This window comes from Thrips palmi, unplaced genomic scaffold (assembly GCF_012932325.1).
Source record: "Thrips palmi isolate BJ-2018 unplaced genomic scaffold, TpBJ-2018v1 HiC_scaffold_5, whole genome shotgun sequence".
NCBI classification, from domain to species: Eukaryota; Metazoa; Arthropoda; class Insecta; order Thysanoptera; family Thripidae; genus Thrips; species Thrips palmi.
This window is the reverse complement of record NW_023144632.1, coordinates 17,694,675-17,719,567: the sequence shown is the minus strand read 5'-3', so window position 1 is coordinate 17,719,567 and position 24,893 is coordinate 17,694,675. Positions and strand designations below refer to the sequence as shown.

Below are 24,893 nucleotides of genomic sequence, written 5' to 3'. Positions count from 1 at the left end.
TTCGTCTTTTACGATCATGATTGAACCGACCAACCCTATGACAGCTTCCCGGCGGACCCACCCTCTTGCCTGACCCGCTCTGACTTCTTACCTCGCTGGCCAGCTGCAGCAGCGTGTGGCCGCCGTCGTCGGCGTCCAGGATGTCGGCCTTGGCGGCCTCGCCGCTCTTGCCCTGGGCGAGCGCGTCCAGGAAGGCGCCGCTCTCGCGGCTGTAGAGGTGGAAGAAGAGGCGGTCGGCGGAGAGCTCGGCGGGGCCGTCGGCGCGCGGCGGCAGCAGGCGCGCCAGCTGCGGGTACTTGGCCGCCACGAGCCGGCGCGCCGTCTCGCCCTTGGCGTCCTCGTAGTTGTCCACGTCCAGGCGGCTGCCGCCCGCCGCCAGCATGAGGCGCACCATGTCGGGCGTGGCGTGGATGGCGGCCAGGTGCAGCGCCGTGTGGCCCTTGCGGGTGGGCTTGTTGACGTCCACCTGGGGGTGCTGCATCAGCAGCTGCACGCACCTGCAGGGGGGAGCAAAGTTAGACGAGTGTCTTGGCACCTCCCCGTCGAGCAAGGAGCTTTGTGCGTGGACACTGTCAAACCAAGTGTGCGCTTCCAAGTGCAGAGACCGAAAGTCGAGGGGGGCGCCACTGGATGGGAAGGTGGACAATGACTTGAGACTAGATTGGCTGACTGTGACTAATTTCAATGGTGACTTTTTCGACTTGTCCTTAACTTTTTGACTTGTCTCTGACTTTCTGACTTTTGTACGGACTTTAAAGACTTTTTGGTGACTTTTTCGACTTTTTCAAGGCGTATCGTGGCGTTAACCCCTTGAATTTAGGCAATATCTCCCCAAAAGCTAGAAGAATTGATTGACTTTTTTTTGACTTTTTGAGTGGAGTGACTTTGACTTTGGATGACTTTTTTGACTGAAAAATTGACTTTTTCGGACCTTGGACAATGACTTTTGAGCGCCCCCTTCGCTGGAAGTCCCATGCCTCCGCGTTTCCAGTGTGGCGTTCTCCGCTCTCGGTTTCCCAGTGCACCCACCTGCGGTAGCGGTGCTGCAGCTCGCCCCTGCCGCTCTGCGCGTCGTGGGCGGCGTCCTCCTTGGCGGCGAGGTGCAGCGCGGTGCAGCCGGCGCTGTCCTGCTTGTTGACGTCCAGGCCCTTGGCCTGCAGCAGCTGCTCCAGCGACGCGGCGTTGCCGGCCTCGGCGGCCAGGTGCAGCGGCGCCTTCTTGCGCACGCGGTTGACGCGGTTGGGGTCGGCGCCCGCCTCCAGCAGCACGCGCACGTACTCGGCGCGCCCGTCGTCGCGCGCCGCCAGGTCCAGCATGGTGGCGAAGTTGGGGTCGTCGAACCAGTGGTCCGGGTCCACCTCGGGCGGCGAGCCTGCGCACGGACAGGGGAAAGGGGCTGTGAGTTGGAACACAGGGGGAGGTCTGTGCTCTGTGCGCCGCCACCCGGGCGCCTGCGAACGCTGGATAGGCAACCCGCGACTGCGCTGTGCGTTGATGTGCCTACCTCGCAGGCGGTTGCCCGAGCGCCTGCGATCGTCGGGTAGGCAACCCGCTCCACGCGCGTGTGCGCTGTGCGGTGCCTTGCCTACCTCGCAGGCGGTCGCCCAGGGAACTTGAACTTGAGCGACTAGACCACGTTTTCCGTTTCGGGCCCGGTCACTGCCATGCTTGCATCGCACAACTTGGCGGGAAGACTTGCGAGGCGTCACCTCATTTGACAGTGTGCCGCCCTGCTTACCCGAGAGCAGCTCGCTGAAGGTCTCCAGGTCCTGGTTGCGGTAGGCCGACGCCAGCTGGCTGCTTGGGTCCGGCGCGCGCAGGCTGAAGGAGCGGCACAGCGACAGGCCGCTGGCCGGGCCGCCGTTCTCGCGTCGCGGGGACGTCATCTCGAGGTCCTCCACCGTCAGCTTCTTGTCCATGGCGGGGGCGTCACGGCGTCACCTGTCGGGCAGAGAGGACGCCGGTTAGTCCGGATGCATAGTCGCAGTGGTGGTATTCAGAGAAAGGGGCGGCAAGTGCGTGGGGAACGCACAGTGGGCCAGAAGACCGGTGGAGGCGGCCAAAACTCTAGACGCGTTTTGAGCTCCAGAGTCGCTAAATGGGACTCGAACCGAACGTGTGACACCACCAATGGATTCCTCGTTCGGAGAGCAATCCATTGGTGGGGTCACACGTTCGGTTCGAGTCCCATTTAGCGACTCTGGAGCTCAAAACGCGTCGAGAGTTTTGGCCGCCTCCACCGGTCTTCTGGCCCACTGTGGAACGGGAAGGCACTGTCAAACCAAGGAGAACTCCCACACTTCCTGGTGCGGAGTGATTATCCACGTCGCGACGTGTGTAGGTGGAGTTTGCGCTTGCAGCTTCAAGTGTGGAGCCGCTCTCAGAGACCCTATCTCTTGGCATGGTGCAAACGTAGAGAACTTCACACTTTAAGAACGCAGACATGCAAACTCTGCACTTCCGAGTGCGGAGACTGCAAAGTCCACACCTCCGCATTTCACACGCTCGGTTTCACAGTGTGTGCAGGGCGCCGCCGCCCCCGCAGTCGATTAGCTAATGGGGCGCCGGCCGGTCGCTCCGTCTCTCTCACTCGCGCCTCTGCGGCCGTGAGTGCGAGAGAGACGGAGCGACGCGGCGTGCTGCTGGGTGTGCCGGCCCGTTGTCTGCGCCACGGGGCAGTGAATCAAGGCGCTCCCCGCTCCAGCCGCGCCCCACCGTGCCCATCCCGCCTGCAGTGTCGTCGCCGGTGGGCCCACTGGTTACTGGTCGACGTCGACGCACTGCAGGCCGCGGAAGCGACGCTGGACTCGTTGCGAGCTCCAGTTTCTGTCACCGGGACACGAATCGATCACTCGATGATCCGCGTTGAATAGAGCAAGCCAGTGACATTGTCACGTGTTTGACTCGGGGACTGCACTGAAAAACCAAGAGTGGGGAACCCCACATTTCATTTGAAATATGGAAGTGCGAAATTTTCATTCTCCGCCCTTGAAAGTGGAGAGTTCGCAGTCTCCACACTTCAAGTGTGAAGTTCTCCATGTTTGCACCATGCCATGAGATAGGGGCTCTCTGTGAAATCCACACTTGAAGCGTGGAGACTGATCCTCCATACGTCCATGTGTGGAGAATTACTCTGCTCCAGAAAATGTAGAGTTCTCTTCACTTGGTTTGACAGTGGTCTGTCCACTCCTGGGTGAATGAAGTTTGAACAACGGGGCTGCTGGCCCTCTGTGCCAGTCGGTCTGTTTGCAGTGTGGGGCCCAGCCGCCACGCCGCCACGTGTCTTCATTGCGGGTGCTTGAAATCGATTACCGCCTGTAAGTGGCCCGTCGACCGATTCCGAGCGTCGTCCTCGTCGCTCTGCCCTCCTCGCACCTACACAGGGCGCCCCGTGAGTGCGAGAGAGACAGAGCGACGAAAACGACTCTCGGAATCGGTCTGCTGGATGGCCTGGATGCCGCGGGCTAGGTGGGGGCGGCCCGGCCGGCCTGGTGGTGTGAGTGGCCGAGTGGCTCGATGCATGACAGCGCCTTGAATATTTCAGTAGCGCACATTATCTGATAAGGCGCTTTGGGGAAGGGGCGTGCACCGCACACGCGTGCGGGTGTGTACAGTGTACGCCCCGGGGCTCGCTCCAAGGTCTGCCCGCCCGGTCCTTGCGGCAATTTCGCTGCTTTTACTTTTTACATAATTATTCTCGGAATTTTCCCCTTTTTTGGCCTGGCACGTACGTTGCGTAACACGTTAAGGGTTTTTAAATGTCACCTTTCTCCTCGGCGTTCCATAATCACTAACTAACAGTAAGCTGCTTGTTTTTGTTCGGCTTGTTTTTGCTTTGTGTTCGGCTTGTTTTTGTTTTGTTCTCGGCGTGTTAAACGTTGCCTCCCTGCGGAGTGGGTCCATCTGTTGCGTACGGTTTGTCGTGCAAACGAGGCGCGGCCCACCGAACGGTCCGACGTCGGCCTGCGGACTGATTCCGAGAGTCGTTTTCGTCGCCCTGTCTCTCTCGCACTCATGGGGCGTCCTGTACAGGTGCGAGAGAGACAGCGCGACGAAAACGACTCTCGGAATCAGTGTGTGCTGCTCCCCGGATGGACAGTGATTGATATTCCCTGCAGGGCTCCTCGGCTCCCTGCGACCTTCCGGGCCGCACACTGATTCCGAGAGCCGTCGCTCTGTCTCTCTCGCACTCATGGGGTGACCCGTGTGGGTGCGAGAGAGACAGGGCGAGACTCTCGGAATGTGCCCCTCTTGCCCCTTTGCGGTCTGGCACGCGCACGCGCACGCGCTGTAGGGCGTCCGTCCGGCCCGGCGTGGCGCGTGCCGCGAGTTGGCTTACATACTCAGCTTTTGATGCCTACACTCGAAATCGGTTGGCGGTACACATGGCATTGCAAAGACGGCAAGCTCTTATCTGTCTTTACCGCCTTCCTATCGGCCGCAAAACCATAACGTCGCCAATAAACGATTACCGCATGTCGATTTGGCAAGGGGACTCCTCGTCCTCCTCCTCGTCCTCCTCCTCCTTCGCCTCCTCGTCCTCCTCCTCGTCCTCCTCCTCGTCCTCCTCCTCGTCCTCCTCCTCGTCCTCCTCCTCGTCCTCCTCCTCGTCCTCCTCCTCGTCCTCCTCCTCGTCCTCCTCCTCGTCCTCCTCCTCGTCCTCCTCCTCGTCCTCCTCCTCGTCCTCCTCCTCGTCCTCCTCCTCGTCCTCCTCCTCGTCCTCCTCCTCCTTCGCCTCCTCGTCCTCCTCCTCGTCCTCCTCCTCCTTCGCCTCCTCGTCCTCCTCCGTCCTCCTCCTCGTCCTCCTCCTCCTTCGCCTCCTCGTCCTCCTCCTCGTCCTCCTCCTCCTTCGCCTCCTCGTCCTCCTCCTCGTCCTCCTCCTCCTTCGCCTCGTCCTCCTCCTCGTCCTCCTCCTTCGCCTCCTCCTTCGCCTCCTTCTCCTCCTCCAGTGCCCGTTCCTCTGCGCCGTGCCGTGCCGTGCCGCGCCACGCCCCAGTACGTGATGTGGGCCGAGGGCGCCGAGGGCGCCGAGGCCCTTGCTAGGGCCGCCTCGTCAAACACTGGCCGCGCGCAATAAGTGCAGCGCCCTGCAGTCTCCGCGGCCCCTCCCTCCCGCAGGCTGCTCCCGTCGCTCTGTCTCCCTCGCACCCGCACGGAGCGCCCACCGAGTGCGACAGAGACGGAGCCATCTCGTCCGAGAGCAGCCCTGCCGCGTCTCGCTCTCGTCCGCCTCGATCTGGAGCAGCAGGTCCACGCTCAAGTCCTACAGTGCAGGACGCGGCCCGTGGAATGAAGGCGGCCGGGGGAGGGGGGGGGGTCAAAGGTCGCGTGTGTGATCCGCATGACCGTAAGGGGCCGTCCCTCAGTGACGGCGAGACAGTCGCTTTCGGTCATAGCGACGCGCCACTGGCAGGACAGGACAGCACACTGCTCGCTGGCCCGCCTCGCCTCCGCACAGTGGGCCAGAAGACAGGTGGAGTCGGCCAAAACTCTAGACGCGTTTTGAGCTCCAGAGTCGCTGAATGGGACTCGAACCGAACGTGTGACGCCACCAATGGATTCCTCGTTCGGAGAGCAATCCATCGGTGGGGTCACACGTTTGGTTCGAGCGCTGTTTAGCGACTCTGGAGCTCAAAACGCGTCTAGAGTTTTGGCCGCCTCCGCCGGTGTCCTGGCCCACTGTGCTCCGCCCCGCCAGAGTGTGGAACAGTGGAAGTCGTACGCTACGACGGCGAACCGCCAACATCCGCTTTGAGCTCTGAGGGCTTCTGGAGCAGCGAGCTGCACGCCCGGAGCCCTGAGCCCTGCGGCACGCCGTGCCGTGCCCCGTCTTCCGGGACCCGAAATAACACTTTTTATTTTGATCCCGTTTCGAGTCACGGAGTCGGCAGACCCGCCCCGCCCCGCCCCGCCTCGCCCCGCCTCGCCCCGCCTCGCCCCGCCTCGCCCCGCCTCGCCCAGCCATCGCGGTGAGAGGATACGGCAGGGATTAGCAGCCGACACGACGGACGGACGTGGCCGCCGAAAACGGCCTGCAGAAAACGAACGGGGCTGCCTTCACTTTTATCGGCCGCCTCTGCAGTCCATGGACGTCTCGTCTGCCGTGGGCCGTGGGCTGGGCCCTTAGCTGGGAGACTTAGCTGGAGCCTCAGCTGGAGCCTCAGCTGGAGCCTCGGCTGGAGCCTGAGCTGGAGCCTCAGCTGGAGCCTCAGCTGGAGCCTGAGCTGGAGCCTCAGCTGGAGCCTCAGCTGGAGCCTCAGCTGGAGCCTGGAGCTTGAAAAGTGCATCCAAGTGGCCATTCGCACCCGCCGGTTCAACGCCCAACCCCTCCCTCCCCCTCCCCTCTCCGGCTTGCGTCCGTGTCATTCCTGCGCGTTTTCGAACTGGCTGCTTTACGGTCCTTTTACTGGAGGCCGCGTCGTGAAATTGCCCCAAATTGGTCGCTTTCGGAAATAACAGCGATCGGGCTGCGCCGCCGCTGCGCCGCTGCGCTGGAGCCGAGCCGAGCTAAGCTGGAGCCGATCGGATGGCCCATTACTTTTCGGTAGTCGGACGGGCGGCCGTGGCGGTGTGAGCGTAAACGCGCGGCGCCTGCACACTGACTCAGAGCCGTACATTGGGAGAGAAGCGAAAGGCCTGTTCGTGCCTCCCATTGGCTGCGGCGTTTCGGCCATGTTTGCTTTGGCCGGAAGCGCGCCAAAATCGCGATGTTTGAATGTGGCTAAGCGGCGCTGTGGTCGCAATGCTATCGCAGTGGTTAGATGGGTTGTGAGTGAAGGTCGTGTGACGAAAGAGTCGGACCTTGGTCGTTTGGCAGTGTAGTTTAGTGCCCTTCGGTTATTTTAACTGTTTTGGCTATATGGTGACCGGCAATAGGTTAGGTGAGTGGCACTGTCGCCGTCAGTACTTATGGTCAAAGAGGGCTGCGATTCAACAGGCGGCTGCTGCTCTGCTGACCTAAGCAGGAAGATTATGTATGTGCTTTGGGCAGCTAACATAATTCCAAGTTAATCTCAATTTCGCAGTGTAATTATTACTATTTTCAATTCTCTTGAGGAGATTGTACAGTAAAATTTTGATGGCGTAGAAATATTTGCAACAGAAAGTTCATTTTGTGGTTAAAATTCAATCACTGTATGATGAATCTATTCCTCAAGTTGGAAACTCCATGTTCCATTATTTTCTGAGTTATGGAGGTTCACGTAAACTTTTAGCCGTTTCCCCCAAACTTTCCTCACGACAAAGGAAAAGGTGCCCAGTCTTCAGATTCTGGCTATTTTAAAAAACCTTCAAACATAAAAAGATAGTGTAGCCACATTTGGAAATTTTAGCCCAGTAACTAGGCCTATTTGAATTTTTGGTTGAAAGTTTTACTTTGTCGTGAGGAGAATTTGGGACAAACGACTAAAAGTTAGCGTAAACATCCATAGCTCAGAAACTTAATAGAATTTGGGCCCGTCCTTTGGGGTTTGAGTTTATGGAATAGAAAGGAACTTTATCACCCATAAATTAAGACTACAAGTATTTCAAAAAAATAAATAATCACTTTTATTACTTTACAATGGACCTTACTTTTTTTTTATCTAGAAACAAGAAAGATATTTCAAAAAAGCCAGGGTCTTTTTGCTGTATTGAAAGAGATCAATTTGCTCATATCTAAGGCTGGGAACCTTTTTCTTTGTTGTGAGGTGAATTTGGGAGAAACGACTGAATGTTGACGTAAACCTCTATAACTCAAAAACTAAAAGGAAGTGAGGCCCCACCTTTGGGGTATGAAATTATGCAATAGAAAGAAACTTTTACCCATAAATTGAGACTTCTTACTCAAGTATTTAAAGAAAGTTTAATTTCCAACTTCTACACTCCCTCAAATGCAAAGAAGAAAAAAACAAAAAAATTACAATTTGAGTAAAAATATTTTTGGAGAAACATGAATTTCTATCTCTGATGTTTTTTGCTTGGACCCTAAACGTAAATCGAACAATCACAACCAAGACACAAGACACTCCAGGCAGAAGACTAGCAGAAGACCGCAGTCGGCCGCCATGTTTGCTATGGGCCGACCGGCACTTCCGCCAAGTATGAGAAGCGCCAGTCAAGCCTTTCGCTTCTCTCCCAATGTACGGCTCTGCACTGACTCCGCCGTTCTGTCTCTCTCGCACTCGTGGGGCGCCCCGTATAGGTGCGAGAGAGACAGAGCGACGAAGAAGACTCTCGGAGTCGGTCTGCTGCAGCCGCCCGCAGCGCAGCGCCGATCGGAAAGCCAGCGGGGGGCTGGAGCCCCAGGCTGGAGCCCCAGGCTGGAGCAGGAGCAGGGGAGGGCCAGCGCCTCGACCATAGCACCGCGCGGTTTATGACCGTGTGCCTATTGTGCAGCCGCCGGCGCAAGAGTGCCAAATTAGCGGTCCAGTGTCGCGTTGTCGCACCCCTGTGGGTCTCTGCCACCCTCTGGGCCACGCCAACTGCGCGGCCCGTCTTCCAATTGACTAGCCTCCGTGCTCACATATGTCGCGCGGGGGACCGTCGTTGATACGCTGGTTTGATCAGTTCCAGTTCGACGATTACTGAATTGGTGTAGCCGCCGGCGGCGGCGGTGGCGCGGCTCCAGCGGGTCGCTTTGGATGCCGATCGGGAAAGTTAGCCGACTGTTTGTGTGTGTGTGTTTGTTTGTGTGTGTTGACTTATGGCGCTGGTGCAGCCTGAGGCGAATCGTCCTGCGGGCAGGCTCATTCCGAGAGTCGCTTTTCGTCGCTCTGTCTCCCTCGCACCCGCCCATGAGGCGTCCGGTATAGGTGCGAGGGAGAGACTGAGCGACGAAAGCGACTCTCGGAATCAGTCTGCCGGGAGTCCTGAGAACTCACAGCGCGGACCGCTCCGGGCGCTTGCCTCCAGGCGTTGCCTCCGGCCGGTCCAGCCCAACCTGTTACGCCGCGACGCCAGACGCTACCGAACTGGGCAATTCATTTTAGTTTTTCTCGCTGGCGTCTTTATAACGTGTCGGGACGGGCGAGGCCGAGGGGGTATGCGCTCTCCGAACCTGTGTACCGACTATTACGCTATTACGCTCTATTACGCCACAAATTAATCGGACTTTAGCTAAAAACGGCCTAAAACACACCAAAATTGATAAAATTTTGACAATTTCGGCTATTACGCGACTATTACGCGTATTATTACGCGTGCTATTACAGATAGAGTGAACCGACTATTACGCGAGTGCATACCCCCTCGGGCGAGGCGGTCGCTCTCTGGGGCCGGAAGGGAGGGGGAGGGGGAAGGGCGCTGTGATGGGCTTCCAGTGCACCACCAAGGCCCGTAGTCTGAAGCAGCCCGTATGGAATTGGAAATCTGGAAACGGTCTCTTAGAGGTCTTGTTCTCGTCTTCCCGGGAAGACGAGTTAGCGAGCACGGCCAGACCGATTGGAGACTATAAGTAGACCGATGTAAGACGAGTGCCAGACGAGAACGCGGTCCGTGCAGCCGTCTTCCTCTGGTCTTCCTGCAGTCTGACCGTGGTCTGTCTGCCGTCTGGATTTGGTGCCTTTCCAGACCAGATCCAGACCAGATTCAAACGAGATTCAGCCGCCTACATAAAAACAAACACGCGAGTGGCGGACACTGCGTATCGAACACAGACTGTCCGCGTCGGAAACCGGTGCTCCATGCCGCTGGGCCAGAGCGACATGGTTGAAGAGGGGGTCGAGCGGAGCCGTAGTGTATCTGATTCGACCGGCTGGGTGGAAAGAGCAAGTGCCGCCCGAACTCTGAAGTTCTTCCCGTCTTCTAGCCAACAACAGTACGCACTCTATTCAGAGGTTCGTCTGTGTAGGAGGGACGTAACAATATTTATTTGCGCCTTAGTAGTAACCGCGATCACAGATCGCGATGTAGGGGGAGACGTTGTTTTAGAAGACGGGAAGAACTTCAGAGTTCGGGCGGCACTTGCTCTTTCCACCCAGCCGGTCGAATCAGATACACTATGGCTCCGCTCGACCCCCTCTTCAACCATGTCGCTCTGGCCCAGCGGCATGGAGCACCGGTTTCCGACGCGGACAGTCTGTGTTCGATACGCAGTGTCCGCCACTCGCGTGTTTGTTTTTATGTAGGCGGCTGAATCTCGTTTGAATCTGGTCTGGATCTGGTCTGGAAAGGCACCAAATCCAGACGGCAGACAGACCACGGTCAGACTGCAGGAAGACCAGAGGAAGACGGCTGCACGGACCGCGTTCTCGTCTGGCACTCGTCTTACATCGGTCTACTTATAGTCTCCAATCGGTCTGGCCGTGCTCGCTAACTCGTCTTCCCGGGAAGACGAGAACAAGACCTCTAAGAGACCGTTTCCAGATTTCCAATTCCATACGGGAGTGCTTCGTCGCTCTGCCCTTACTCACGCCCGATGAGTGCGAGAGAGACAGAGCGACGGAAGCACTGTGCGGAATGAGCGGGCTGGCCGGAGCAACCCCCCGCTCGTACGTGGGGGTATGCGAGCACGGCTAGCGCCGCTAGCGCCGCTAGCGCCCCGTCTCGCTGGCGCCGGGGCCCAGCCGCCTAGTCCGGGGCGGAGCGGGGGCTTTGGGCTTTGTCTTTGTGCCGAGTCAGCCCGCACAATGGCATGGCGAGCAGCTTGGCACCTCCATGACGGCCCGGCCAACACTACTTCGACGCCGCCCTGTTGTCCACATCATCACCTCATGGTCATCCTCCTCATGATCATCCTCCTCATGATCATCCTCCTCATGATCACCCTCCTCATGATCATCCTCCTCGTGACCATCCTCCTCATGACCATCCTCCTCACCTTCATCCTCCTTGGTCATGGTGGCGGCGGCGGCCGTGCTGCGCCTCGGGGCGTTATACGACCGCCACACTGCGAAGCGCGAAGCCCGCTCGCCAGCAGCAATGAGGTATTTTGCGATAGTGAAGAAGAGCAAGAAAAAGATGCGGCGGTGGGGGTAGAACATCACAAACCCTCATTTGTTTGGCGGCCATGATGCCCCCCCCCCGCCCCCCCCTCGCCCCGCAAGCAGACGAACTGCCTAAACAAAAGAGGGTTTATGTTCTACCCCCACCGCCGCATCTTCTTCCTTCTCTTCTTCACTATCGCAAAATACCTCATACAAGCAGCGCAGCTAGTCTGATTCCAAGGAGTGCCTTGGTGCTCTGTCTCTGTCGCACCCCTGTGGGACGCCTCGAGAGTGCCAGAGAGAGAGAGAGAGAGAGAGAGAGAGAGAGAGAGAGAGAGAGAGAGAGAGAGAGAGAGAGAGAGAGAGAGAGAGAGAGAGAGAGAGAGAGACGGGGCGACAGCAGCAGTGTGCTGACCGCGCCCGCAGGCGTGACCCCACCCACCGTTGTACGGCTTCCTTGAATATGACACCGAATAACTTCGTCCACAACGCGAGGCCTCTCCCTCTCTCTTTTGCTCTCTTTCTCTCTCGCTCTGTCATGGCATGTCCGCGGTCGCAGTGCCGCTGCTGGCGTTGGACTGCAGTAGTGTGCCCCCCCCCCGCCTCACCCTTCATCTTACCCCTCTCCCCTTGCGGCCTCTTAGTTACTCCGTCATGGCGTCCCTAGAAATGCGTGGCGGACGGGGTGGACGGACGGACGGCCCTGCAGACCGACTCCGAGAGTCGTCGCTCTGTCTCTCTCGCACTCATGGGGCGTTCCCTGTGTGTGCGAGAGAGACAGAGCGACGAGAGCGACTCTCGGAATCTGTCTACTGCGACGCTCATTACCACTAAACGGCGCCCCTCCCTCCTCCTAGAAGAAGGGCGCAAAGTTTGAGGCGCCGGTTGATTGCGCCGAGTGTGGCACGCGTGTCAGGCCGGACTGGCCAGCCTGGCTGCTCTGGCACTGTAAAACCCAAGTGTGGGCGACTCCACACTTCCTCTGTCGTCCGGCGGCTAAAGGATTTGACCTTGCATGATTAAGCCGAGGGGGTAAACACTTGCGTAATACCCTGTACACAAAAGTCGGGTATTACGCCGTAATACGCGTAATAGTAATACATTTTGGGACCAAAAATATCAAAAAATGGCATTTTTCAATGAAATCGAGGCGTAATACATGCGTAATACAAGTGTAATACCCCGTAATAGGGAGTAGTCTGTACAAGCTTCAACGGAGTGTTTACCCCCTCGGATTAAGCGCTGAAACTTTGGTACGTACGTGGGCACATTAGACCCTACTGAACATTTTAAGAAGCGGTGCTCAAGTGTTCAAGTGTAGAGTAGCTCACAGAGCCCTCATCTCTGGCAAGGTGAAGGTGCAAACGTGGAGAACTCCACAAGTGTGGAGACTGCAAACTCTGCACTTCCAAAGTGCGGAGCCTGAAAATTCCACACCTCCGCATTTCAAGTGCGCGGAGCTCTCCACACTCGGTTTCACAGCAGTGTGCCCGGCAGAGCGGCAGGTGTCCCGTGGCGTAGCGGCGGCCCGTGCAGAAGGCGTTGCTCGTCACGGGCACGGCGTCGTGCAGCGCGGCGGGGACACGAACCGCGACCGCGACGCTCTACGCGCTCTCCTTCTACTAGCCCTCCGGCCTCTGGCCGCCTCTGGCTCGCGCGGCCTTTTGTTGCCTCCGGACCACGGCGGCGGTCCGTTTGAGTGCTCCGCCGTGCCGTGCCGCGCCGTTGCGATCGGGACAATCGACATCGACGCGGATGGACGGATGAATGGGATGCTGCGTTGCTGCCGTCGCCATGGTGACGGGCTGGCGGATTGCAGACCGATGCCGAGGGTCGTCGCTCTGTCTCTCTCGCACCTACACGGGACGCCCCGCTAGTGCGAGAGAGACAGAGCGACGACCCTCGGCATCGGTCTGGCGGAGAGCGAAGGGCCGCCGATGCAAATCACAAAGCCCTTCCGCCCCCACCTGCCCCCACCTGGCCCCACCTGGCCCGCAGAGCGACTCCGAAAAACTATTTCGGGGCCGCGCTGTCTCTCTCGCACTCACGGGACGTGCCGGAAGGGCCGGAGAGAGACAGCGACCGCGCTCTGCCGCGCCCACCGCCACGTTACCGAACCGTATCGCTGTGGTGGTACACTGCGAGTGGCGCGGTACACTGGCCACAGCTGCCGACATTTTTGAAGTGGGAGTGGGCTTCAGAACGTTTTGCATCTGTGGCAAAACGTCGCACTAGCACGTTCAAGTACGCGCACGCCGCGTCGGGGCAGTCTCAGGGGAGTCGCCACAATGCAAAAATTAGCTGTCGCTTGTCGTGAGCGGCTTGTTGAACGAGCTGTTCCGGTAGCTTACACTCGTTCGTGGGGCGTGAGGTGTGCTGCCGACTCAGCCTCGCAGGAAAGGTTTGATTGGCTGTGGGTGGCTCGGCCGGGCTGGGCCCAAAAACGGCCTGGAACCAGAACGAGGTGGCCGGAATGGCGCCTGATTGGAAAAGTTTGCTCGGTGGGTTCACTGCTTCGCCCTTCCTGGCCCTTCCTCGTCATGGGAACGTCTGCGTCCGCGGCAGACTCACAGCAGACTGTCGTCGCTCCGTCTCTCTCGCACCTGTACGGCTCGCCCCATGAGTGCGAGAGAGACAGCGCGACGAAAACGACTCTCGCGGAATGAGTCTGCGGGGCCGCGGCGCGTCATGGGCGTCGAAGCCAAGTGGGTTGTCATCTCGCCGGCCCGGTCGGTTTCGGCTCTCCGCGTGGACGCCGTGGGAAAGGACAAGGCGTCTCGCGAGGCGCACGCGGTCTGCAGGTTTACAGTGGTGGGAACGGACAAGGCAGGGGTGGATTGCACCGCGCATTGCCTACCCCCGAGGCGTTTGTGCAATGTACAGTTGCTTGGACTTGACAAGCTAGACCACAATTGATCGTATGGCGTAAGACCAGGGTGGATCTGGAATCGGCCCGAAGAAGGGCATTAACACGTTGACTGCGACGGGGCCACATGAGTGGCCCCACCACTTATTCCACAATGGCGACGGGTCCACATGCGTGGTCCCACCAGTCCTAAAGCCATTGCGGGTCATGTTTGGTCATTGGGACCACCACCTTTCTCGCCTGGGACCACAAGACCCTCACCGACAACACTCTCGCGTCGCGGCTGGATCGGGTGCAAAGTGGGGCCACACGCGTGGCCCCACCGCCCCGTAGGAAAGTTCACCTGTGGCCCCACCGTATCTCGGCCATTTCGTGTCCCAGACCCAGGTTGCGACCACTCGTTGAAAAGGTCTTGTCATTTTGAACTCGAATCAACCATAAAAAAATTCTTGGACGACCCCCTTTTTTCCAGTATATCGATCAAAAAACTGTATACTGGGAAAAGGGGGGTCGTCCAAGAAATTTTTTTTATGGTTGATTCGAGTTCAAAATGACAAGACCTTTTCAACGAGTGGTCGCAACCTGGGTCTGCGACACGAAATGGCCGAGATACGGTGGGGCCACGCGTGTGGCCCCGCGGGGCTACGGACTCGTAATTCATGGCGTGGAGGACGTTGGCCTGGTCCGCACGAATCGTTTGAGCCCACTCCGAGCGAAATCGGACCAGAAATGGCCGAGATACGGTGGGGCCACAGGTGAACTTTCCTACGGGGCGGTGGGGCCACGCGTGTGGCCCCACTTTGCACCCGATCCAGCCGCGACGCGAGAGTGTTGTCGGTGAGGGTCTTGTGGTCCCAGGCGAGAAAGGTGGTGGTCCCAATGACCAAACATGACCCGCAATGGCTTTAGGACTGGTGGGACCACGCATGTGGACCCGTCGCCATTGTGGAATAAGTGGTGGGGCCACTCATGTGGCCCCGTCGCAGTCAACGTGTTAAGTGTTGCCATTTGGCCCCACTTTCAGGCAGGAGGTTTTCTTTGGCCCAAGGGCGGCAATTGTTGTCCTTCCCTTTAAATCCGGCCCTGGTGTCATGAAGACATGGCAAGTTGCTATATTGGGGCGGCCAATCCCTTGCCGCGGTGGATTCGGCGTTCGGCCCCGACGACGAGGTACTGCTTGTTGTTCACGTCGTGAACTTGGCCACTCTACAAGTTGTGGCGCCACGCCCCGCCCCTGGGGCCTAATGACACGCTCCTGTCGGTGCAGTGTAAACACTGCCGCCGGCCCTCCCGTCCTGCCCTTCATGCCCCGGGCCCATTAGAAGCCCCAAAGCCGCCTAAAGCCCTAGCCGCGTCGCCGCGTCCGCGCCAGGCGAACTTGGGCCCGTCGGTCCGTCGCGCCGCTGTAAGTCCGTCTGTCTGTCTGCCTGCCAGCGGCCAATTTAAACGGGATGTGGGCTGCAGCGGCGTCGTGCCACGCGACCTACCCCCCCCCCCTCTCCTTTACAGTGCGTCGTGCCTACCTCCCAGGGGACGCATAAAGCAGGGGAGATGCAGATCTCCCCTTCCTCCCCCCCCTTTTCTCTCTCCCACTTTCCCCCCGGCCGCCTGATAACATCATTACACCGTTACAGACAGTGGAGTGCATCAAGTCATTTCACGTTCCGAATTTGGTGCGGCGTGGCCGAGGCCCGGCCGGCAGTGCAGGCCCTGCCTGGCCCTGCCTGGCCCTCGCGGCAGGCCCGCTGGACCGACGCTGGACTGCCTGGACCAGCCTCCAGCCAGCCGCGGCCCCGCGGCCCCGCGGCACGCCTTCTGTGTACATTTGTACACTGTCAAGCGGACGGTGCAGCCGTCGCGCACACTGAAAAACCAAACGTGGTCTAGACCGCACCACTGGTGTGGTCAGATCAAACGTGGTCTAGACCACACCAACTGATGCGGTCAAAATGGCATCCATTTGACCACACCAGGTTGGTGCGGTCTAGACCACGTTTGGTTTTTCAGTGCACACTGGTAGAAAAACAAGTACAGATAAAGTACGGTACTTGTCTGGTCAATTATTGGCCTGGACCGTCCGCACAGTGCCAACTACTACGGAGGTTCCTTTGCGTGTTTTTCCGCACCGGTTTGCATGGGATCCCTATGGGGACCACGGCTAACCAGTGCTGCACCAGTCCGTCCTTTTTCCGTACACCATTTGAGTGATCATCTGACAGAACAACGTATCATCATAGGGAATCCCACAGTAGATTACACTGTTATGAACGAATGTCACACATTTTGCGTACATTTTCCGTACAAAAACTACGTGTGATTTTCCTCAGTGTAGAAGGCGGCGTATGGAGCGTGCTAGCCAGGCGCGTGGCCGTGAAATCCGAGCCGATTCGTGATACGTCGAGATTCGAACCGACAGGCGTGGCATATTACTTGACGGGCACTACCTGACCTGGAGCGCGGCGGACATCATAGTGAGCTTCGGATGAGCATTCCGAGCGTGTTGGCATTCCTATCGTCTCTGCACTGTGAAACAAAGTGCGGAGTGCCAGGCCTATCCACTTTTGGAATATGCAGAGGAGCCGAGGGGTGACCCACTGTAAAATTTTGTGTACAATGATTGTGTGAATGTGCAAGAATGTGCAAAAGATTTCTGGCGTTTTTGCCTCACATGTTGCCTACTTACAGGCGATTTTGCCACCTGAATGTGGAATGAGGTCAAATTTTGTACAACGAATGTGGGAAGCTGTTCCCCCCTCGAGAGGAGCACTACGGGATTTTCAGTCTCCGCCCTTGGAAGTGCAGAGTTTGCAGTGTCTGCACTTCAAGTGTGCAGTTCTCCACGTTTTCACCATGCCTAGAGATATGGGCTCTGTGAGCTATTCTAAGTGTGGAGTGTGGAGTTGTCCATACTTTGGTTTGGTTTCACAGTGTACTAAGTAAACAGTTAGGTTGCTGGTGCTGTGGCGGCTGCCTGCTGCACCTCGCCGCAGCGATTTGTCATTGGCGGGCCTCTCTCTGTTCGCCTCGCGCCTTGGGGCAAGCCTTGGGGCTTACTTAGGCCTTTGGGCCGCACCGCCGCGTCCCGCAGCAGACTGAAAGTCGTTCTCGTCGCTCTGTCTCTCTCGCACTCACGGGGCGTTCTTATGGGTGCAAGAGTGACACGACTCTGGGAATCAGTCTGCCCTGCCGCGCTACCGACACGTTCGCCGCTTCGCCTCTTTGACGAGCTGCTTGTGCTTGGCAGTGCTCTGTCGGCTCGCTGCAGGCAAGCACACCGCTAGAAAACGCTCTGTCTCTCTCGCACTCCTACGGGGCGCCCCGCGAGTGCGACAGAGACAGAGCGACGAAACAATCCTTCCAGTGCCTCGGCAGAAGCGAGGACCGTCCAGCGGGAACCTCGCCGCGCTCCACCCGTCTCTCTCGCACTGGCACGCAACGCCCCGCGAGTGCGAGAGAGACGGAGCGACGGTTCAGAGTCAGCCTGCAGTGCCGCCTTAGCGAAACTAGACGCTCTGGAACGCGGCGACGCGACGACGCTTTGCTTCCGCCGGGCGCCGCGGGCAGTGGCGGGGCGGGGCGGGGCGGGTCCTGTGCGAGATAATGCGGTAGTGCTGCAGACGGATTCCGAGTGGGAGGTCTCTCTCTCGCACTCATGGGGTGTCCCGTTGGAGTGCGAGAGAGACAGTCCGACGACAGCGCTGCGCGGAGTCCGCCTGCTCGCTGCCTCGGACCGGAACAGACACACAGACGGCACAACAAAACGCAGCGCGCTCAAAGAGCCTCCTCGACAGCAGCGAGACCGCAGCCGGAAAGAGGAAAGAGGCTCGGGAACAAACGCCGTCGCGGATGGCGGCGATAGGATAGACGCTGCAGCCTGACCTACTCCCGTTGCACCGCCGCGTCGCTGCGCTGCACAGTGATTCCACTGGATTCCACGCACTCGGCGCACTGCAGCAGAGGCAGCAGAGGACCTGCGCTGGGGCCTGAGCGAGAGCAGTCTCTACAGACAGGCCGAGACCTTGTTCATGAGTGGGAGAGAGAGAGACTCTTGCAGCGGTTAGGCGGTAGGCCCTGGTTGGTTAGGTTGGCTGCCGCACTGCGGAACCTCTGTGCTGCACTGCGTCCGGAGCAGCGCACCGCCTGGCCGGCCTGGCTGGCCTTGGCCTTGCGGGGCCTCCAGGCAAATATCTGCGCTGCCAGGTGCGGTTGCATCACGGCGTGCACGCACACGCGCCTCTTCGCGCCCCGCCCCGCCTCACCACAACCCGCCTCACCCCGCCTCACCCCACCCCGCCCCACCTCGCCCCGCCTCACACCACCCCGCCCCGCCTCACCCCACCTCACCCCACCCCGCCCCACCTCACTCCGGAGCCGAGGAAAGGGAAAGTCTCCCCGTTTCCAGATTGCTGCATTGTACTGCATTGGCTGGTCCAAGCGTCGCGTCGTGTGCCTCATTCTCGATGCCCTGCGGCCGGCACACCAACCTGACTGCGCTAATCTCTCCCCCGCGTCTCCTTGTCCGAGGAGACGCTTCGCCCCGCCCCGCCCCGCCCCGCCCCGCCTCGGGGCTCGAAAGGCGCCGTGGCGGGCGAGCGCTGTAGCGAGTGCCGTGTGGGAACCAGTCGTCTTACCCCCAACACCAACGAGGCAACGCAAACAGACGAAAAGCAGGGGGCGGTAACACTACGAAGCAGGAGTGAGGCGAAGCTCTCGCTTCGTGCAAGGGTTACGGACTTCTCCGAGATTATTAAAACTAGGCCATTGTTTTCAAAACGCTTTGCACAGATCGAAAGAGCATCAAATTTAGGGTGCATTAGACGCATTGACCTTCCCAAAATTCCAATTTTACTTAGTACAAAAGAGAAAATCGCGGAAATATTTACTCAAAGATGGCGTCCCCGAGGTTTTTTTACCTAATTATTAGACTTATTGTATTTTTCGGTGTTTTCACTTTGATTTTTCGAGGGCTGAAGTAGCAGTTAAGGGATTGCCAATGACTCTAATGCACCCTTTATGTGATGCTCTTTCGATATGTGCAAAGCGATTTGCAAACAATGGCCTAGTTTGAATAATCTCGAAGAAGTCCGTGACCCCTGCACGGAGCAAGATCGGAGCGAGAGCTTCGCCTCACTGCTGCTTTGGGGTGTTACCACCCCCTGCGAAAAGAAACTCTAAAAAGAAACGAACAAACAGAACGTGTCTTTGCGGATTGTTGGCCCTTGGTTGGCGAAGTGAGGCGAGATTACCGCGGCGGTGCTGCTTCAGGGAGCGGCCGGACGGCACACTGTCGTTTCTCTGTCTCTCTCGCACGCGTGGGTCGTCCCGGCCGGACGGCACACTGTCGTTTCTCTGTCTCTCTCGCACGCGTGGGGCGTCCCGTTTGTGCGCGAGAGAGACGGACGCGCTCTACAAGTCTCTGGCCGAGGCTCTGGCCGCGCGGCACACTGTCGTTTCTCTGTCTCTCTCGCACGCGTGGGTCGTCCCGTTTGTGCGCGAGAGAGACGAACGCGCTCTACAAGTCTCTGGCCGAGGCTCTGGCCGCGCGCAATGACCGGGAACGTCTTGGAAGTGACAGCGATACTTGCGCCGCCCGGCCGCGCAGCCGAGCCCTGTCTCTCTCGCACTCATGGGGTGCCCCGTGTGGGTGTGAGAGAGACAGAGCGACGAAAACGACTCTCCTTGCGCGGAACTAAAGAAACTTTGGCGCCGACTTTTACGGCGCCGCGCGGACCCACTTTTCTCCGAGTGCATCCATCTCTCTCCGCGGTGGACGCGACGTGCCCTTTGCTATCGCCGTCTCTATCTCGGCTGTTTAGCATACAAGGTTGTAATTGTGCCGCGATTATCGAATTTCCGACGGCATCCCCGGCCGGACCAAGGGCCGGACCGTGTCCGTGACTCGCCGTGGCCACACAGCGCGCAGCGCGCCCAGCGTGCGTGTGGACCCGGTGGACCTGCAGGTTCGTTCGCCGAAGGGCCGCGTCTCGTCGGCCTGTCTCTCTCGTTACCCGAAGGGACACCTCGTGAGTGCGAGAGAGAAACCTGCCACTCGGATTCAGCCCGCCTTGGGACCTGTGGCTCTGTGGGCCCATCCAGCCCGAGGCCTCCCGAATCAGGAATGCAAACGGCTGGGCCGCGCAAACACTGACACGCCACGCGTGCCACGGCAAGGCAGGCTCGCGAGCCGCAAAGGGTTTGCTGAGGAGCACTGTGAAACCAAGAGTGGAGAAATCCGCACGTGCACTTGCTTGAAGACGTTACGCTTGAAATGAAGCGTAGGCTAGAAATTCCGAGAGAAATTCCCCCTGCGTTTAGATAGGGGGAAGGAGGAATCTTGACAGATAAGCCGCTTGATTTAAACGCTTGAAAGCAGAGGGTAGTACTACGCTTTTGCTTCACCAGTGTAAAAATGCGGAGTGTGGTACTTTCAGTCCCTTTGTCACTATCATTTATAGTTCTCAACGGTGGTTCAGGTTTGACGGGTCAGGCTATCCTTCTCTATCGTTAGGCAGTCCTAACCTTACAAGTTTGGCAATCCTCGGTCCTACGGCAGGCGCACTCACCAGGGATCCATGGTCGTGGCTCCTATGGCTGCTCACTGGAGTGGTGCTGTCTGCTCCGGCGTCCGACGCACACACTACTAACTACCCGCACCCGGACAACTCGGCCTCGAAGGGAGGCCGGCTCTTATCGGGGCTCGGAAACGCTGGCGTGGGGGGGCGCTGCGACCTGGAGTCCCGCCGGTGGGGCTCCGGTGCGCAGGGTCACCCAGAGAGCAATATTTATTTAGGTTATGTATGCTTCTGATACGCGGATCGGCTTGCATTCCAGGAATCAGAAATACACGAAAAACTGACTAGTAAATAAGTTGACAATGCCACCTCTGGATCCGCCACTGTGGGGCGTTGCACAGTGGGCCAGAGGACCGCTGGAGGTGGCCAAAACAGTAGACGCGTTTTGAGCTCCAGAGTCGCTTAATGGGACTCGAAGCAAGCGTGTGACCCCACCAATGGACTCCTCGTTCGAAGAGCAACCCATTGGTGGGATCACACGTTCGGTTCGAGTCCCATTTAGCGACTCTGGAGCTCAAAACGCGCCTAGAGTTTTGGCCACCTCCGCCAGTCTTCTGGCCCACTGTGCGTTGCAAATTTTGGCGTTCCCCGAGATCCGCGCCCGGACCCTGAAGGCCAAATTTTGGCATTTCAAAACGGAGCGCCCCGTAAACTCACCAATGTATTTGCAGTGTACTGCAACCACACAGGCACACAGGTGTGCCAGGGTGTTTTTACAGAGGACAGGAGTGCTCATTTGCGCCACTTTGTTAGCCGCGGCACGCCGCCTCGCCCCCTTTTTACGTCACTCGCCACGAACGGACTATAATAAAAGGACAAAAAGCCCTCCGCACACCCCGTTCTAACCACGGTCGTTACCGCCAGGCAATATGCGAGGCGTTGGAAAAGCCAGGCCGTCGGGGCTGCACTGCCAAACCAAGTGTGGAGAACTCAACCCATCCTGGTGCGGAGTGATTCTCCAAACTTCGACGCGTGGAGTTTGCAGTCTCCGAGTATCTCACAGAGCCCCTATCTCTTGCCATGGTGCAAACGTGGAGAAGTCCGCTCTTGAAGTGTGGAGAATGCAAACTCTGCACTTCCAAGTGCGGAGACTGAAAATTCCACACCTCCACATTTCAAGTGCGGAGTTCTCCTTACTCGGTTTCAGTGTGGCTCGTTCACCTCGCGTCACCTGACCCCGCCCCCGCACTGCAGGACTCTGCCGCGCCCCGCGCACCGACCGGCGCGCCTACACGCGTAGCGGCCTGCGGATGTCGTGGGCGAAGCGGCGCTGCGGACCCATGCCGTGAGTCGTTTTCGGCGCTCTCTCGCCTATACGGGATGCCTCATGAGTGCGAGAAAGACAGAGCGACGAAAACGACTCGGAATCTGTCTTCAGGCTAGAGAGTCCAGCCAGGCGGGCCGGCAGCCTGGAGGGAGACACACGAAAAATGAATTTTGGCAAGGTGAAGCTTGCTGTTGTGTGACGCTACTTTATCAGGGGTAATACAAACTGTCAGCAGGGAAGTCAGGGTGGAGGCTAAATCGGTGAGAACATCAGGTTATAAGTTGGAACCGCTAACTAGAACTTGAACGTGCGTATTTTGTGCATTGGCCACACACTTTTGTACTCTTAGTGGGACGTAAACACAGGGCCTTGTCCTTTAAATTTAAGGATGGCTGCCGTTGTTTGTCCAGGGAAATCAAGGTTCTTATTGTGGCCCTTTGTAGTAGCAGAGTGGCCGACCAGTCACCAGTGTTGATTAGTCATACAAATTTTGTATTGAAACTAAAATAACAGTCCCAAGCAGAGTGTTTGCAGGCATCCTTTCTGTTGAAACAAAGGAAAATTCCAGGCCTTAGTTGCTGAGGGCTGTTATTGTAAAAGAGGACACCAATAATATTTCGATATTTTGATGTTGTTGGCTCAAAACGCTCGCCATGGTCTCCAAGCTAGATGAAACCTTATTGGTGGATTAGATTAGAGCATTCCTCATCGAGATTTTGACTGTTTCAACCGGGAAAATTTTGTGGAGGCGCGCCAGGCCCCCAACTGATAAGTGCGGTAGGTCTAAACGCAGTCCCCATGAGGATCGAAGATCGATACCAGCCCCTGGTACGCATCAGGCCACTTTAAAGGGAATTACTTGGAATTACTCTGTCGCCACCCAGACACTGTTATTTAACGTCGTATTCGTTAGAATCTAAGTTTTGTCACGGCCGTAATGTGATGTCACTTTAATTGGAATGTTGATCCAAATTTGATGGTCGTGTCACGTGAGAACAAATGTGACAATGTATTTAATCGAACGTTTCATTTCGTTTCATCGTTTAATTTCACATTCAACGAATATGACGTCACATTCGTTGAATAGCATAGTGACTTTGACGGCTGCCTGCCGTCCCGTGAATGATAAAACGACCGTGCATATGCCTGTCTTTTTAAGGTTAGGAATCTCCTGTGCCAAAGTTGGTGACTTCCAGACTGAGCTGAAGAATGCCACTGTACTATCACTGACCAGGCGTGCCGGCATCGTCGCCTCTGTCTCACTTTGGACACACTGCACTGAAAATGGAAGGAAGTGTCACTTGAGTGACGTCACTGCGTTACGTCAGTGTGTGAGTGGGTGTGTTTGTGTGCGCACGCGCTGCCACCGTGCACTGGGTCAGTCCGGTGGTCGAGCACGTCTCTACCAAAGACCTCAACTCATAGCCACACAACGCCGCAGACACTCCTCGTGTATTTACCGGGATTTGTTCCGAATGCTCCACCGACGCTGCAGGCACGTTTTCTTCTTCGCCGGCGAAACAACAAAAACAACTGCTCAAAGTGTCGCACTCATCACTGCCCTCCTTCTCACTCCCACTGGCGAGGGTTCTGATTTTCCCCTCGTTTCGCGCATTCGCGTCTTGGCTCTCTGCACTGGTTCGTCACTCGTCGTCGTCCGCCCAGCTCCTGGCGCTCTTCAAGATGGTGCCGACGGAGGCCATGGCGCCTGTCGGGGGCCCCAGGGCGGCCCCGCGGGGGGCGACGAGGCGTGGAGAGAACGACGTGCGCACGTCACTGGAACGGGTGCGCGGTGCGGGCACTTCGGGTCACTACTGTGGATCACTTTAGGTCCCTTCGGGTTACCACTTGGGTCACCACTTCACACATACCCACTTTGGGTCACCACCTACCACTGTAGGTCACACAACTTAAGGTCGTGGCTTGGGGTCACTTTAGGCTTCTACGGGTCACTTGGGGTCACTGTAGGTCCCTACGGGCCACTTGGGATCACTTTGGTTCCCTACGGGTCACTTGGGGTCACCGTAGTCGCCTGGTCGCGACTCGCTGCGAGGCTGCCGCGTGCTGGCTGCACGGGGGTCGGCCGCGGACTGACGGACTGCGCGCGCGCCGCGCCACAACCCAGTGGAGTGGCCACCAGCTCCAGCGCGGCAGCCGAGGCAGCCGGACTCGCGGGGGGAGGGGAGGGGAGGGGGAGGGCGTAACGAGGGGAGCACCGCCACTGCAGCTGCGACAATCTGATTGGTTCATTCATCTCACACTTGTGCGACCGTGTTTTACACATCGCTGTGCTTGCTGTGATTCATTCTGGCAGAAGTCAACCAACACACACATTCACAAGCACTCGCACATTCATTCATTAATTCATTCATTCGTTCATTCATTCATTCATCCATTCATATTCACTCACTCACTCACTCACTCACTCACTCACTCACCCACAGTGCAGCTCAAACACTGACTCACTCAAGATTAGAAAGGGCTCCGCTGAGACTGTTAGTCAATTCAATTTCGTTTTCTGAGACTAGAGGAAGGTACGTTCGAAAAAAAAAGGACTTTGAGCCATCCCTCTAACAGTTTTATTTCAACTCATCATGAAAGTCTTCGTTCCTGTCAATCGGATGCCGTGATCCGTGGAGTAGGCCGACCACAGGGGTGTGCACTTTTCTTTCCTTCCGAACTCACCCCTACACCGGTAAAACTGAAGCGTAGTTGTATGCTTGATTCAAGCATACAACTACGCTTGAAGACTTTACGCTTGACGTCAAGCGTAGAGAAGAAATTCTCCCATGCATTTAGATAGGCGGGAGAGGGGCAAAATGGAGAACTCTGATTGAAGCCGAGCGTAGTTCTACTACGCTTGCGCTTGAAGAAAGGCGTAAAACTACGCTTGAGTTCTACCACTGAAAAACTGATTTGTCGGGTGTGAACCAAAGATGATCAGGCAAATGTTCCAATATCCTTGGTCGTCGTCGTCTTCGTTGTGCGGGGAAGCCACGTAGAATAGAGTGGCGTTTTCATGAAGGGGTGGGTCGTGGAATCTACGGCGAAGCTTACCGTCTCCACTGTTTAGCCGTGTCCCCCCTCCCCTCTCCTAACAGCCCCCAAATTACGGCAGCCGGCCCTGCCCCGCCCTGCCCGCTACTCTGAATGTTGCATCGGCCTTTCTGTCCCCTCTGTGTTTGTTGGCGGTGTTTGCAGTGTTTGCACCTGTGGAGGGACTGAGGAGCCGCCCCGCCGGTGGCGTACGCAAACTTCCCTCGTGTTGAAAGGGGGAGGGATTC

At 57.6% G+C, this 24,893-nt stretch overlaps 2 protein-coding genes across 6 annotated transcripts in view; one reads left to right on the top strand and one right to left on the bottom strand.

Annotated features, from left to right (window-relative positions):
• LOC117651074 (gamma-tubulin complex component 2-like) overlaps positions 1–24,893 on the top strand; it is a 40,001-nt gene that overhangs the window by 9,146 nt on the left and 5,962 nt on the right. The window lies entirely within an intron of this gene.
• LOC117651095 lies at positions 510–23,689 on the bottom strand. The gene is made up of 3 exons (XM_034394850.1): positions 23,070–23,689; positions 1,739–1,941; positions 510–1,372 (listed from the first exon to the last, which is right to left on the bottom strand). The coding sequence occupies exons 2-3, from the start codon at positions 1,917–1,919 to the stop codon at positions 753–755; spliced, it is 801 nt and encodes a 266-aa protein (XP_034250741.1). The 5' UTR covers positions 1,920–1,941; positions 23,070–23,689; the 3' UTR covers positions 510–752.